We start from the raw sequence: 16,975 nt of genomic DNA on the forward strand, positions 1-16,975 counted from the left end.
TACTGTGGAGGGCTGCGACGATGTGCGACACAGATATTCTATGTTGGTTGCATACATTCAGGTGCAGTCAACACGTTGTAATTCAGGTGTGACCCATTTTTTTTGCTGTCGAGTGTACATCTTTCTGATTTTCACTGTTTCCTTTTTTTTTTATCCTAAGAAATAATTATGGGCGCAACTTCCAAGCCACGTTAGCGTTTGTTTAAAAATATTCATAACCAAATTTTCCACAAATTTGTGGCAAATGAGAAAAATGATAACAGGAATAAGTTTATAGGACGAATACACAAGATTTCTATAAGACAGATGCGTTTTTATTTACAGCTTGTAGAAACAAAACATGTTGAACTCAGATATAAATTAAACATTTATTTTCCTGAGAGGTGGTTTGGTAGCGGTAAAGTATTTTTCCATTCTTCAGCAGTGACCTCTAAAATAAATCCTTTTTCATTTTCATCTTTCAATGGAATGTTACACTATGTGATCAAAAGTATCCGAACATCTGTCTAAATATGACTTACAAGTTCGTGGCGCCCTCCATCGGTATCAATATGGTGTTGGCACACCCTTAGTCGTGATGACAGTTTCCACTTTCACAGGCATACGTTCAGTCAGCTGCTGGAAGATTTCTTAGGGAATGGTAACCCATCCTTCACAGCGTGCTGCACTGAGGAGAGGTACCAATGTCGGTCGGTGAGGCCCGGCATGAAGTTGGCGTTCCAAAACATACCACAGGTGTTCTATAGGATTGAGGTCAGGACTCTGTGCAGGCCAGTCCATTACAGGGATGTTATTGTCGTGTAACCACTGGCTGTTCATTATAAATAGGTGTTCGATCGTGTTGAAACATGTCGTCGCCATCCCCGAATTGCTCTTCAACAGTGGGAAGCAAGAAGGTGCGCCAGCCGGAGTGGCCGTGCGGTTCTAGGCGCTACAGTCTGGAACCGAGCGACTGCTATGGTCGCAGGTTCGAATCCTGCCTCGGACATGGATGTGTGTGATGTCCTTAGGTTAGTTAGGTTTAATTAGTTCTAAGTTCTAGGCGACTGATGACCTCAGAAGTTAAGTCGCATTTGAACCAAGAAGGTGCTTACAACATCAATGTAGGCCTGTGCTGTGATAGTGCCACACAAAACAGCACGGGGTGCAGGCCCCCTCGATGAAACACACGGCTACACCATAACACCACCACCTCATAATTTTACTGATGTCATTACACCCACTGGCAGATGACGTTCACCGGTCATTCGCCAATCCCACACCCCGCCATTTTCTTTACCGTGATTCGTCACTCCACTCAACGTTTTTTCACTGTTCAATCGTCCAATGTTTATGCTCCTTACACCAAGCGAGGCGTCGTTTGGCATTTACCGGCTTGATGCGTGGATTATGAGCAGCCGTTCGACCATGAAATCCAAGTTTACTCACCTCCCTCCTAACTGTCATAGTACTTGCAGTGGATCCTGTTGCAGTTTGGAATTCCCGTGTGATGGTCTGGATAGATGTCTGCCTATTACACATTACGAGCCTCTTCAACTGTCGGCGGTCTCTGTCAATCAACAGACGAGGTCGGCCTGTACGCTTTTGTGCTGTACGTGTCCCTCCACGTTTCCACTTCATTATCACATCGGTAACAGTGGACCTAGGGATGTTAAGGAGTGTGGATATCTCGCGTACACACGTATGACAAGTGACACACAATCACCTGATCACATTCGAACTCCGGGAGTTCCGCGGAGCGCCCCATTCTGCTCTCTCACGATGTCTAATGACTACTGAGGTAGCTGATATGGAGTACCTGGCAGTAGATGGCAGCACAATGCTCTTAATACGAATTACGTATGTTTTAGGGGGTGTCCGGATACTTTCGATCACATAGTGCATAATTTTGACTGAGTCTGATACAAAATTGTTAAGGCTTTCGTGGCCACTTGTTGACAAACTGCCTATTGGCTTCTGTCTCGGGTTCTTCGGCCGACGTTCATCTAATGATTTTTCTGACGTTTCGCCAGCACGAGTGGCTGGCATTGTCAAAGCTTCACCCTCCATTGCCGGTGGTGAACTGGAGCCGAGCTCGCGGCCGCAGACTAAAGGTACCTGGCGCGCCAACGTCCGAGGGCTTCTCCACGGTCATTTCCGGTGCGGTTCTCCTCTTGCTACCTGCGACGGTCGTTCGCTGCAGTACGGGAAGCCAGGATCCGTGTACCGTAAGGCCTTCCTCTTTCTTGTTCAAACTGTTCGCGTGTTTTTGTATTTCTACAGCTTCTCTGAACAAGCGCGTGTGATAGTGCTTCTCTACAGCCAGAACTTCCGTGTCGGCGAATTTTATTACGTGGTCGGTCTCATTCAGTGCGTGCTCTGCCACGGCCGATTTCTCCACCTGCCCCAATCTGCAATCGGCTCCTATGACGATCTTCGACGACTAAGTCGAAGAGAAAATCCCAACACCCAATCCATCATCCTGTTCCTGCCCATATAACACCAAACTTCTCGCCTACCTCAGGCAAGTACCAGACACACTCACAACAATCATCACAAATCACAGACACCAAAAACTATAGAAAGATCACACACACACGTTCACAGGGGAGTAAAAGCCGAAAGGGTACAGATTCCCCCTCACACTTCCCCAAAGAGGGGAAAGCAACAGATGAGAGCAGCAGCTCGGCTCCAGTTCACCACCGGCAATGGAGGGTGAAGCTTTGACAATGCCAGCCACTCGTTCAAATGGCTCTGAGCACTGTGGGACTTAACTTCTGAGGTCATAGGTCGCCTAGAACTTAGAACTACTTAAACCTAACTAACCTAAGGACATCACACCCATCCATGCCCGAGACAGGATTCGAACCTGCGACCGTAGCGGCCGAGCGCTTCCAGACTGTAGCGCCTAGAACCGCTCGGCCACCCCGGCAGCCAGCGTCCACTTCCAGAGGCTTATTAGATAGATACATATCAACGGTTAACAGTTAGTAGGACAGCATCATAAAAATGTCAGAAACGAATGAAAGAAAGGGCATTTCCCGTTATTAAGTATGTTACAAAATAAAATACAGAACCTCTTACTCTGCACGTCTGTTCCAGAGAGCGAACAAGAAGCAAAGCGCGAGAACTGAAGCAAGAATAATTTGTACATCAGTTTTTTTCTTCAAACATATGATTCACATATTTCACATGGAATTTATCATATACGCTAGTGACGTAGTCTGAAGCACATTTACATTCTTACTTTAAATAACTAATGGTTACAGAGGCCAATGGTGCAATGTGAAATCCGTACTATTCTTAGGGTACACCCATCTTTGAGGGAGCTCATTGTTAAGAAATGCTCCTAGATGCAGTTACCAATGTGGAGGGGCTGCATTCTTTTGGACATGCTCTCAGAACTGAGGAAGAATCCATGTCTCCAATATGTCCGCAATAAATGAACGATTCGCAAATCTTTTTTCTCGATAAACGACGTAAAACGCATGAAGCTTTGGAAGTCCCTTTATGCAGGAATTTGGTATCTGACAGCTATGTTTTCCGTATTTTTATGCTTTGACGGTTCACGTTGCCACTCAAATTGAACGTATGTTCATCACTGAACACCAAATATGAGACTATACTTCTTTCTTCCATCTCCACACTGAGACGCATAACCCTACATGTGTTTTCACCATAATGAAGGGCTTGTTGCGATGGAATCCTGTATTGGTTGAAAAATAAACGGGGTAACAAAACGCGTCCATAAGCCACATGATGAATGGGTAAGACTCGGCTAGCACGACGAGTTATGTGGACTATATGCAAAACTCTGCTGAATGCGTGCTACGTCACAGTGGTGACCTGTGTCTTGAAATTGCTCCTGCCATTGTCAAATGCTATGACCAGTAGGAGGTGTAATGCCTCACAGCTCTAACTTAAACGCAACCATTCGAATGGAGAACCCAAATCGTCTTTTGGACAGTCTTGTCTCGAAGCACAATGGCCAAGATAATAGCGAGCGAGCTAGCGAACTTTAAAGCGAGACCTCTACCGGCAGCCGCATAAACCGGCAACTTACGGCTTGCACAAAGGCATACATTTAGTTCAGACGCACAAGAAAAAATGTTCTCAAATCTTCATCCATTTCACCTTGTAAAACACTCTGTGTCGTAAAATTCCACACCGTTCCTTCCTTTATGGGGAGTATATTACATTCTTGCTCATATGCGAAGCGTAACGAAAAAGAGGGAAACATGAGGGAAATTCGAAGGCAAGAATGGAAGTACAGGCAGACGGTCTTGCAAATGAACGTTTAGGTACTAAGATTAACAGTCGCGAGGCGTTATATACGAGATTAACGTTTTAAAAGTTAGTAGCAGAAACAAAATAAATTATCTTTCTTCTTAAGTACTAAGAGTATTAATCGTAAAACACTTATCAGGAAAAAAATTATGGCACTTTTGTGGCGAAAAGACAATCATAGACAGCTGCTAGTGCTACTAGAATAAAAAGAAAGCCGTTTCTGACATGAAACATAAATTTGAGATTCCATATTCGTTAAGACATACGTATCAGGTTGGAGAAATTAATACATTTTTTAGAGTGTGAAGATATCAGAGCCGAGTTTAAAGCCTCCAACGACGAAAATACAAGGACCGCACAAGAAGTATAGAGCGGAATCGATATGCTAATCAGGCAAAATCGCTGTGACCATACGGGCAATCGTCCCAGCGACACACCAGTTTGAAGACACCCGTTTTAGCAAAATAACGTGGCCTGCTGCATGAAGAAGTCAGTAACATCCTGCTGCACATCGTCGTCCGACAGGAATCGTCATTAGTTCGGGGTTTCTTTTAAGGGAACGACAGCGTGATAATCGTGCCTCTCACTGGCCTCCCAGATCGACCACCATCTTGTGTCGAACCGCAACCAGCGCAGAACTTGACGCACTCTTCCACAACGGTGGTTTTCGAGAGACATGTTGATCCTTATATATTCTTCATTCTCTGATGGATGTCCACCGCTGGTTGTCCTTCGGCAGCCAAGAAAAGAATGATAGCAGGTTAGCCCTTTATGGATGCATACGGTAGTAGTGTCGTTATAATTTACGTTTCCGCATTTAACGAACACACGTCGGGAAGCCACGAATGCCACACTAATACCTTGCCAATATGTCTATACTTACACATCCGCACTACGTTGCATATACGACGCAGTAACGCCCCCAATCAGAAACTGCACTGCGATGTACACATTGTCACGGGTGAGATATTGCTAAAGGTGGCGCTGCGTTTACCTTGACCATGACCGCCAACCAGAGCAGAAGAAGGACGCACGTGGGAGACATTTTTATTGCCTGCGTTGTTGCTCATCTGGCGTATAACTGCGACAAAAGATAATAGCCACGTCTTCAGTAAGCAAGTCGCTGTACAAAGGTCAGCAGGCTAGCATGTGGAGGGAGAAATTGAAAACAGTGTCCGTTATTAGCCGTATACACATTATCAGATTTTAATCAGACTCTTTGATAAAATGTCTACTCTGTTGCCGGGGTTCAAGAAACTGATTAAAGTGGGAGCATCTAATGGTTTCACAGTCCAGAGATAGCAAAAGAGTAACTGGCGTATGTACTTCTGCATAGTTTACAAGTATGCCGCACGGCTGTGTCGTAGCACTGTAGCACCGAAAATTACACAAAGAATTACAAAGTCATCATACACGTAGTGTTTCGACAAGCAAAGTGGCCATTTGTGGGAAAGAAGTTTGCTTATGTAAAACAAACCAAAAACACACAGATATCCCAAAAACGTATTGAAACGTCCCCTTTTTAACAATTATACATGACTGTGCTTAAACTGACACACAATATTTTGTTAGCGCAACGCAATCTGACTTTCAAAAATCCCTACAAAAGAATGGCCCTGACTAACATTAAACTATATCTTCCAGAAATCACTTACCTCACAAAAATCTTCGCTACTCAAGCTACTGCAATACCGCGAGCGCCACTACTGCCAGCTAAATAAAAGATTCAAACTACTGAAGGCACTAACTACTGAAAGGGATAGTTAGCAAATGAAAGATATTAATAGAGAACAAACAATGTATTTACCTTGATATCATCATATATAAATATAGCAGTTCATGACAAATTACAAATCTCCGCCATCTCTCTCCCCACATCCACCACTGCTGGCGGCTCACCTCCAACTGCGCAACACTACGCGCTGTTCACATCCAGCTGCCCCTCTACAATGGCAGACAACAATGCAAACTAGCCACAGACTGCTCACAGCACAGCCAGTGATTTCATTTTCATGCAGAGAGCGCTACGTGGCGGCGGCGTTACCAATATAAGAACCTAAACAGCCTACTTACATAAAGAAAACATAAACAGCCTACTTACATAGCCCCCATGCTCCCCACAAAAAATTTTTACAAATGGTGTTGGACACTGGTCAATACAGATTTGATAAAAATTTTTCACAATTACACTAACAAAGATATAAAATGCACACACTTATTGATACAACGTTGGTCAAAAGCTAAAATTTTCTCACAGTCCACAAAGACAGTCCTGATCATTCATCATAATAGTAATTACAGTTTCTCATTAGTAAAAGAAATTGCACACAGAAGTAGTGGATTTCCATACAGTCTTGAAGAAGTAGTGTTGTCCTTCCAACGGAAAGACAGTGCTGACTCTTGACATGCATACAGGTAATGGGCCACAACAGAGCAAACCCACAGCAGAGTCAGTCGAAATTTTGAAGAGCATAGGTAGGTAGGTCATCACAGAGCAGACCCACTGTAGTCCTGGTAGAGATTACGGTATTGGTGGGCCACCAGAAGCGCAGACCCACTGCAGTCCTTGTAGAAATAATGGTATTGGTGGGTCATCAAAGATGCAGACCCACTGTAGTCCTTGTAGAAATAATGGCGTTGGTGGGTCATCATAGATGCAGACCCACTGTAGTCCTTGTAGAGATAATGGTATTGGTGGGCCACCAGAGGTGCAGACCCACTGTAGTCCTTGTAGAGATGGCCAGCAGCCATCTGTTGCGATTGTGCAGGTGCACATTCACCATCGAAGAGTCTTGCGGAGAATATAGCAAGTCCATAAACTACCACTTGTGCACTCACAAAGTTTTTTGGAATTGTCCTTAGAACGAGCAATGCTGTTATCCAGTCCCTTGCTGAATTATCAACACACGTGCAAACACTAACAGTCCCTACATCTCACATATTGTCCATATACTATGACCAACAGAAACGTGTGCAGTGAAATGGAACTTACAAGTTACTTAATTTGATGAACTGGTGTCAATTACAATTGTATAACATAAGAATACAATTACAAAGGTACAAAATACATCATTAAAAACATAATAATACAGATAACATTTGTAGTAATATGGGCTTTACAAAAGAATCGAAATAACATATACATCAGTGTTACAGGAATTATGACATGAGTACAAAAATAAAAGATCAGAATCACTTTCGAAACATCAACTTCACACATGAGCATTAAAACAAAACAGAATAAATAATGTGTAAGCATATTTATAAGGTAAATAACATATTATTAATGCCAATTATATTCGAGGATAACAGTATTCCTCATCATAGTGAATGTAGCTTAATATTAAAAGAAAAAAAAATTCTATGAAACTACACGGAGACAGGAAGAAAACAAATACACAAGGGTACACAAACATATAGTGGGATAATACAAAAGGAAAGGACAGGGTTTGTTGTACTGCAGTATTTTACAAACAAAACTTTCTTTACATCTTGGAGATCTCCCTTCATTCAACATTATTCCCAAAAAGTCCTATCTATACCTGCTTTCTGTACTTTTCTCGTATAGCCTCTCAGTGCATTTCTTCAAATTCATCGCAACTCATTCTCTTATATAGTCTACCCCCTCTTAAGCTAACTTAAATCTAGTGAGCTCAGATGCTAAACTAAGGGACGAGGCAATGCAGCAGCACATAAAACAATTAATATAAACAGCAATGAAAAAAATGGAAAATCGCAAAGCAAGCTACACTAAATCTAAATTACCAAGCAATTTAACATTACAACTAATATGAGGCAATGCGCAGCAAACAAAAAAATAAATCTGGCTTAGCAGAGTAACACAAATTAAAGTTCAGTAGCACTATGCCTGGCAAACAGCAGCTTATATCTAAACATGACATAGCTCAAGCAAAAAAAAAATAGTACAGTAAAGATAACAATGCAGATAAGGGAAATGTATAATCACATCTTAATGTCTAAGTAATTAAAATGATGCACCACAACAACTGATTGTAAAAAGAAATATTACCATGTACTTCAAAAGAAAATTATGTGTTACTGTTACTAGTTCCTTCTTATTGTTCTTTCCTTTCCAAGTGCTCCTTTTTTAAAGAATTGGATCATAAAATAATTATTTAATAGATCTGCTGACAGAAAGTATTCACATTAGCAAATGTATTTCATTTTATAAAAGCAATGCTGCAACACAGCTGGAAAACAGATGTCAAATGAAATAAGCAATTACGCAAACCAAAGCATAAAAATATCATTCAATAGTCATGTGGCATTTCGTAAGTCAGTAGCTCTCAACTCTCGTAGAAAGACACTTGTCATAATCAGGTGTGCAGATGTACGAATATTTCCCATCAATTCATAAGCATTTCAGTAATTAGCACAAAGTACGAGTAACCATATGTTTTCAGGTAATGAGCGTGTAATATTTGCGATGCTTTCTACAAAGGAACGTCAATAGCGAGGATAATGGCCTCCCTTTTTTTTTTCTACCTGTGCCGCTGAAAGGCTAATGGCTTTTTTTTTTCGAGCGGCTGTCGCCCAGGTGGGTGCCCGTGACGCATTACGTGCAGGTGGTCACTTAACTTTCTTACGGAAATATTTACGACAGCAGTTTCCGCTACAGTGACAGTCATATATACAAAATTTCACAGGTCGAGAATTTACTTTGCAAATGTGTAGAAACAAAATCCTATGAATATAACAGTGTCCAAAAAAATTTTCAGTGGCATTGTGATACATTCACACATGATTCACACATGTACACACATTTCATAATTCTAAAGTATGATTCTTGGTTTCCAACATCCTTTTCCATAAGTCAGAGTCCCTAATCACTATTCATTACTCCTTACCTTATTACACATATACGTATCCATCGACACTCGTCAATATTTCGTCATTATAAATATGAAGCATAATCAAATAACTCATATAGCCTCAGCCTATTAATCATAAACATACCTCAGCAGCATAATACACATCGTCGTCGTAAAAATAACATCATAACACCTCAGTCAAATCTCAAAATCGTCGTAGCTTCCTCCAATAATTAAAAAAATTCTCTGCTCATGTCAGAAGTGTCATCTGCCTCAAACGTACTTTAAAAATCATGAATCCATACCAAATACATCATTCAAAGCTCTCATAGTATCACAATGGTTCCAAAAAAAAATATGAACAGTTTACAAAGTACAGACAAAATACAATTTCATAAGTGTGAAGTTATCCAACTGTGTAATTGCGTAAACATCTGTCACTGATGTAGTAAAAAAAATGTTTATCTCTCAGTTAAATGATCAGATAGCTGTGTAATTTGTGTGTTAGAGAAATATGGTACCGATGTGTAAATTTGTATAAGCAAATACCATATTAGCTAGGGCTCCTTGTGTTTGCCAAACACATGGTACACAAAGTAAGCGTGTACCCCCCTGAGGATAAATGTAATTATACTCCCAGGTGTTACAAATTACAGCAATGGAATGAAATGTATCACGGAAAACTTTCTTTGTAATTAAAAAAAATCTTTAAAAATAAGTGTTTTAAGTATAAGATTAATCACTCAAATGCGTGTACTGTAGCGCTAAACTGTGCATCTTGTCGCAACATAATCTCTGTGGAAGTGTCGTAGTTATCGTCCTCCGAAAGCTAAGTTCTGCAGAAGTCAATGTACTTACCTCATAATACACAAAAGTGAAATGCTTTGCGTATAAATGTCTTAGTTATTACGCTTATTGCCGTGATGAGGAAAGTACTGTGCTGTAACGTATTGTTGTGCTACGGAAAAGGCTGTCTCATTGTAGCTATACCACAAAAGTTACTACTAAAACATGTTTTTCTTCCTAGAAGAATTCAGAAAACTGTGCAGATATAAAACAGATACACTGCAAAAGCAACATTGTGAATTGTCACTCATTAGTAGCGTCGTGATAAAACCGTGTAGTTGTCACACAAACTAACCACTGTGTCGTCTGGTATCTCACAGAAAGTACTTTAAACCCAGAATGTATTTTCAAGTAAACCGAAATGTTGCATTAGAATCTCACTAGCAGTACCAGTATATGGTCTAAGTATGTGAGCCTTATAGACGTTACGTAATCGTGCAATTAACAGGCAAGAATGTACAAATAACAACATTGTGTCGTCTGTTCACTATAACAATGCATTCATAATTTCTGTTGAAATAAGTTCTCTTGGTTCTTGATTGGATATTTAACTTCAAACATTGTTGTATGTTAACAGATTCTAAGTCTGACAAAGCGTACTAGTAGCGTCAATTGAAAAGTTTTATGGCAAAGACAAAGTTAAAAAGCAGATTATCTTTCAATAAACGGTTTTACATGTTAAATATGGTGTAAACCTTTACTCTTCCTAGTACGCAGAATTTCAACTTGAATGCAATTATCATGCGGTATTCGTCCGTAAAGAATACTGGAATTTTGCTCAAGGTTAGCGTCAATGTTATTTTTCTCTGAGCCAGCCGGCGCACGCGGCTGCCTGCGGTGTGAGTCATTGTCTGTTTCTTTGTTGGCGCGCGTCGTTACTGGGATTAGGAGGTCTAACTTCCACAAATTCGCCTTGCCGAGAGGGCCCAGCTCTGTTTAAAGCTCGCCAGTTCTGATAGAATTCAGGTCTGTCGTTTTGTCGGTAGTTTACACAGTTTCTTTTGTGTCGATCACGTGGTGGAGAATTTCTCCCTGAATCGTAACTGCGCGCTGAACTGTTGCGTCTGAAATTATTCTGTCTCCCTTGATAATAATAGTTCTGATTACCATATTATCTGTTTCTATGGTTATCTCTGTCATATTCATTACTACGGAAATGCGATCTTTCTCTGTAACTATTATTACTCTGCCAGTGGTTGTCATATGGGTGGTGTCTGTTTTGATCACGATTTGCGTTGTAAGAATAGCCTTGTCGTCTCCAGTTATTATTTCTGTCGTCACGGAATTGTGACGGATGTGCCCTGTAGTGATTGTTTTCCCGTTTTCGCATCCCGCGACTGTCTGTGTCAATTTCTAATTCTTGTAAGAGTCCCTGAAAAGCTTCAATGTCGTCTTTGCAACGTCCTGCCAAAATAATATGCCGTAAATGTTCAGGTAATTTGATTAAGCAAATGCGGATGAGTTCTGAGGGGCTGTATGGGTTTGACAGGTACTGATTCTTGTGCAACATGTCTTCAAAATATTTCACAAGACTGGAAAATTCAGATTGTTCGAAGTGTTTCATCATTATGATGCTATGTTTTACACGGTCTTGTGTAGCTTGAGACCAATATGCTGAGAGGAACACATGGTAAAATTCTCCTTCACTGTGACAATCGTGAATGACCGATCGCATTCTTACAGCTGGTTCATTCTCTAAGTAGCCACACATAAATTCTAACCTGTGCTCCAATGACCAGTTGGGAGGAAAACAATGAGAGAATTGATGGAGCCACGCTTGTGGATGAATGTCGTTGGCAGAGTTCTTAAACGTTTTGAATTTACGTGTAGTAATGAACAGCTTATAATCAAAATCATCATGTCGGCGAGTCGCATGTCGGTCATTGTTACGTCGTTTCGGCGGTTCCATCTCAAAATTCGGTGTCCCTTGCCAATTTCTTTCATAATTTCCGAAGTGTCCTGTGTTATTATTTTGTGGTTGCTCCGTATTTCTAAGTCCCTCTTCCCGTATTGGAGCGCGAGTGGCCTCTGAAATACGTAATTCTTGTATTACCTGAGTCAGCTGATCTTGTACTTCCCGGATTTCTCTTTGGTGTTGCGTATTAATTTGATTCTGATTTTGTTTGAATTTCCGAATTTGTTCGCACTCTTCTGTGTCATTAAAGACTACCGGTTTTGTGTCGTTCAGATTATCATCTACCTTCGTAGATAAGTTAGTGAACTGATCCGAAAGTTCGGCTACTTTCTCCGATAGTGAACACATTTCCTCAATGTGTTTTTCTGAACCAAGTTTCAGAGTGTCCATTTGTGTTGAAATCGAATCTACTGTGTTCTTTAAGTTTTCCTGAGTTTTTGCAAGTTGCGTAACCGAATCGGTAGATGCAACTGAGTCAAATTTAGCTTGCAAGGTCTCATGATTTTCATGAACAATAATTTGCAGTTCTTTTATGGCTGCTTCGTGATTCTGTAATGCCTTTTCATGCCGCGAAAAAATAGGTTGAAAATGCTCACAAATTTGAGTTTTTACGTCATTACAGACTTTTTGACATTTCGATTCAATGTTATGTAACTCAGTAGTTAAATCTTCACGCGTTTGTTCAAGAGTTTGTTCCAATGAGTCTAACTTTTGAAGCTGTTGCTGTGTTTGTCTCTGATTTTGTTCCAGTGTGTCTAACTTTTTAAGATTTTGTTCCACTGTGTCTAACTTTTTGAGATTTTGTTCCACTGTGTCTAACTGTTGCTGTGTTTGTCTCTGGTGTTGTTCCATTGTGTCTAACTTTTCAAGCTTTTGTCCCATTTGTTGCATTAATTGTAATAACAATGCACTGGTGTCTGAAACATGTTCCTCAGTGCTTTTCGGCAGTGAAGTTGCACCGGCAACACTCACATTTTGACAAGCGGAAAATGTGTCTTGACTCATTTGAGAAAACGGTGAGAACCCAAAACCTGAGTCTACAGTATTTGCAATATTGTGTTCTGTCATTCCCGATTCCTGAGGCGAGCTGTTGCCGACCAATCGATCGATAACGCTTCCCTGTTTACTACCTGTTTCACTGTCTACACCATTGTTTGCCGCCCGCTCCATTTCCCTATGCGCAATTACCAAATTACTACTTAGAACATTAGTTAATTCATTACTCTGCGGCGCTAACACACTGCTTTCGTCTTCACTGTCATTTCTCAGTTTACTTTGGAGCCTAGTATTACGTTTTTCACACGCCATAATTGTCACAATATTTCACACGACAACACAGAAAAACACAATTTGAAGATCAAAAATAAGAGAACACATTAACATAACACTGAAAATAATATCTAGTTAATTGCAGCTGCGAAATACTTGGTGCAAATCTACATGCATACCACAACTGTTTTACTGTACAACAATGAAAGACTGCAACTACAAAGGAGATTTTCTCTACAATTACGCGCTAGCAATAAACAAAATCTACACTAATTACACAAACTACAACAAAAAATCAGAAGATTCCAGTGAGGTATCCTCGGCTAAGGGTCGACATATGAAACGTCCCCTTTCTAACAATTATACATGACTGTGCTTAAACTGACACACAATATTTTGTTAGCGCAACGCAATCTGACTTTCAAAAATCCCTACAAAAGAATGGCCCTGACTAACATTAAACTATATCTTCCAGAAATCACTTACCTCACAAAAATCTTCGCTACTCAAGTTACTGCAATACCGCGAGCGCCACTACTGCCAGCTAAATAAAAGATTCAAACTACTGAAGGCACTAACTACTGATAGGGATAGTTAGCAAATGAAAAATATTAATAGAGAACAAACAATGTATTTACCTTGATATCATCATATATAAATATAGCAGTTCATGACAAATTACAAATCTCCGCCATCTCTCTCCCCACATCCACCACTGGTGGCGGCTCACCTCCAACTGCGCAACGCTACGCGCTGTTCACATCCAGCTGCCCCTCTACAATGGCAGACAACAATGCAAACTAGCCACAGACTGCTCACAGGACAGCCAGTGATTTCATTTTCATGCAGAGAGCGCTACGTGGCGGCGGCGTTACCAATATAAGAACCTAAACAGCCTACTTACATAAAGAAAACATAAACAGCCTACTTACAGTATTAGTTCACATTTAATCTTACAGAAACTTTAAGGTAGACAGTTTTTTTTCTTCAACATTATTGCTCTTCTTCTCTTCACATAATTCGATAAATGCAACACGAAACACACGTCAAATTGCAACGGAGGTCAGTACGTACTTTGGTAAGAGTAATTCCGTCCGCAATGTGCAAATAATGGAAGGTCGCACAGTAAGTTTCTCATTCGAGTATTGCGTTTGGATCTACGTTGTTTTTGAGAAAATTGTGTCACACCCAGTGTCAGAAGGAGAAACGTCTAAAGCCACATGCCAGACTTCCACAGCGGCAGGATCGTGGCATATCAACACCGCCGTTTATTGAACCACGATATTTGTTGTTAGAACTGGTAGGGATCCACAACTGTCATGCGAGTACGGAATCTATTGTTTCTGGAGAGCCACACTAAGCGCCACGCATGGTCTCAACGGCCGCACACGACTAGCGCCACAAGGCTACGCATTGTTTCTCCGGTTGTGCAGTGTCGTACAGCTTGAGCTCGTTTGCGGCAAGACAGGAGTTCACACGGACAGAGATATTGTTGTGGGTCTCCACGGTTTACGAAATAGACGCGGCTTTTTTTTCTAAACTCTGATGTACCCACGATGGCGTCGCTGTTCGCTGGCTACCCGAGTGATCCTTGCCTCTATCTACCACCAGCGCTGCACACTGCTAGTTGGAGCTTGCGCGAGGAAAAAATATACCTTACGCTGGATCGAACCGTCGAAGTGGAGGAGCGCACTTATTAGCCACCGACCGCGGGAAGCTTTTACCTATCCCCAGCGCCCAGGAGTAGCCAGCGTGGAGCTACCTTCTTCAAGTCACAGTCCACCACTGCATCAGTGTAACTCTGCGTCGATACCGGTACAATGAGCCCTCCATCGAATTAAAGCCCCTAAAACCTGCAGAACGTGGCTGTCCAAATGTGTCGATCGTCGATCCCAGGTTTCCTTGTGGTCACTAGGATTTTCCCCCAATCCTTAGTCTTCGCTCTGATGAACACATTACAACTTGTGATTTTTCTCAACTCGTTAGGTGAGTAATGGTGGTGCGCTCTTACACGATACCTCCACCGCACATCTACTGTTTGACAATGTCCGCTACCCTGAAACATTACGCCAGGGAAAGGGAGGTTTCCAATAGTTTCATTGGTTAGCACTGAGCGAAATGCCAAAGGGCTACATTGTATCGAAAAGGAAGGTAGGATACTAGTGACTATGTCACTCGTGGCCCGACACTTCGGACTACTTACTTATCATTTACTCCAGGTAACCCATTCCTGAACAGGTACTCGTATAGGCAAGATTCCTCTATCCACATTCGAGGGGCCACTGTCGATGAGCCTACTACTAGCGTTAGAAAGAGTACTTTCGATACGTAAGACGAGTTCTCGCCGAATTCGCTTACGCGAGTCTCTACTGCAAATAGTTGCTACATACCGTTTACCGTTTACATGCGTAAGAGATAGGAAAAGAGAAATATAGTGAATTATAGTATATAGTTATATAAATTAAGGTATTAGAGATTTAACTGTCAAAGAGGAGAGACAAAACTTGACTCTCACTGCAGTTAATGTACCGGTACCTGAGGAAGGAAATAAAGAGGAGCCTACAGAGTTCTACACAAACTGCAGTTAGTTTGGGACATACATACAACAAGCATAAAACAGTATTGACCGGACATTTAAACACAAGGGTAGGGAACAAAACTATCCCAAATATTATGTGAACACTGGGAGAAAACTTCATAAATAACAATGGAACATTGAGAGATTTGTTTCTTTTAACAAAGTAAAGATAACCATTATTTCCTTCTGCAAAAAGCTAGTCATTACTTCACATGGTAAGCTCGAGGATTTAAATCTACTATTGATTTAATTACCATTGATGAAGAAAAAGATACAAGTTCATAGAGGCGATGTAACGTACAGTACGTTCTGACCATTTCTTGGTGATATCTGAAATAGATATATACCTCCTACGGAGAAAGAACGAAAAGTTCACACATGGAAAAATGAAGGAAGAAATCCACATAGGACATCTACTAAATACGAGCATACGAGATCTGTACCACATTACACTTAATTAGGAAGTGGAACGGGAAGAAGAAGCGGAATAAATAGAAATGGAATGGAAAAATTTAGAAGCTGAGGTTAAGAAAGCATCTGGTGACGCCTTAGGAAAGAGGAAGAACATGAGAAGCAAGAAAGGGTTAAAAATCTGGATGCCAGGGTTAGATACTGTTATGAAGTAAATACAAGACTTTAAGAATGTTAAGAAACCAACAAAGCAGAATCATCAAATTTATAAAGAAGACAGAACTGCGGCAAATAGCAAATCCAGAAAACGAGTTGGTCAACATTTTTCTCATAGTTTTATAAGCATAACAGAGGGCGATGTTCACGGAGAGCAAAAGATAGCTTGTAAAACAACGAAAATATTCAGACAAGCAGAGAAAGAAGTTCTGAAATAAATAACATCCACAAAGCAAGATGGACAGCACATTACATGAACCTGTGATATGAAGAAACCAGCTCCATAGAGAATAAAGAGAATAAAATTGAAATAAGATTTGTAGACGATTTATGTTTGGATGAATTATGAGAAGCCCTCAGTTCCACAAAGAAGAAAAAAGGTACTAATCAGGAAGTTAAAAACGCTGAAAAGTTAAAATATGGAGGCATACTACTACAACAGGGCTGGAATAAGTATTTAATATGCGCTGGAGAAATGGAGTTATTCCTAAAGCATGGTCACAAACAGAAGTGATATCACAGTTTAACAAAAAAAGACCGCAGCAACTGCGAGAACTATAGAGGAATCAGCCTGCTGGGCACCGCATGTAAAGTTTACGCAAGAATAGTGAACCAGAGGTTACAGATTGTAGCTGAGAGTTC

The 16,975-nt window shown here is 40.9% G+C and overlaps 1 protein-coding gene across 1 annotated transcript in view; it reads right to left on the bottom strand.

Moving 5' to 3' along the window:
* Nucleotides 1-5,269, bottom strand: part of LOC124788819 (cholinesterase-like) — an 80,857-nt gene extending 75,588 nt beyond the window's left edge. Inside the window, exon 1 of the mRNA XM_047256099.1 lies at nucleotides 5,261-5,269. Within this exon, the coding sequence (XP_047112055.1) occupies nucleotides 5,261-5,269 (9 nt within the window). The remainder of the gene's footprint in view (nucleotides 1-5,260) is intronic.
* Nucleotides 5,270-16,975: the final 11,706 nt, after the last annotated feature.

The sequence above is a fragment of the Schistocerca piceifrons genome, chromosome 3 (genome assembly GCF_021461385.2).
Source record: "Schistocerca piceifrons isolate TAMUIC-IGC-003096 chromosome 3, iqSchPice1.1, whole genome shotgun sequence".
Taxonomy (NCBI): Eukaryota; Metazoa; Arthropoda; class Insecta; order Orthoptera; family Acrididae; genus Schistocerca; species Schistocerca piceifrons.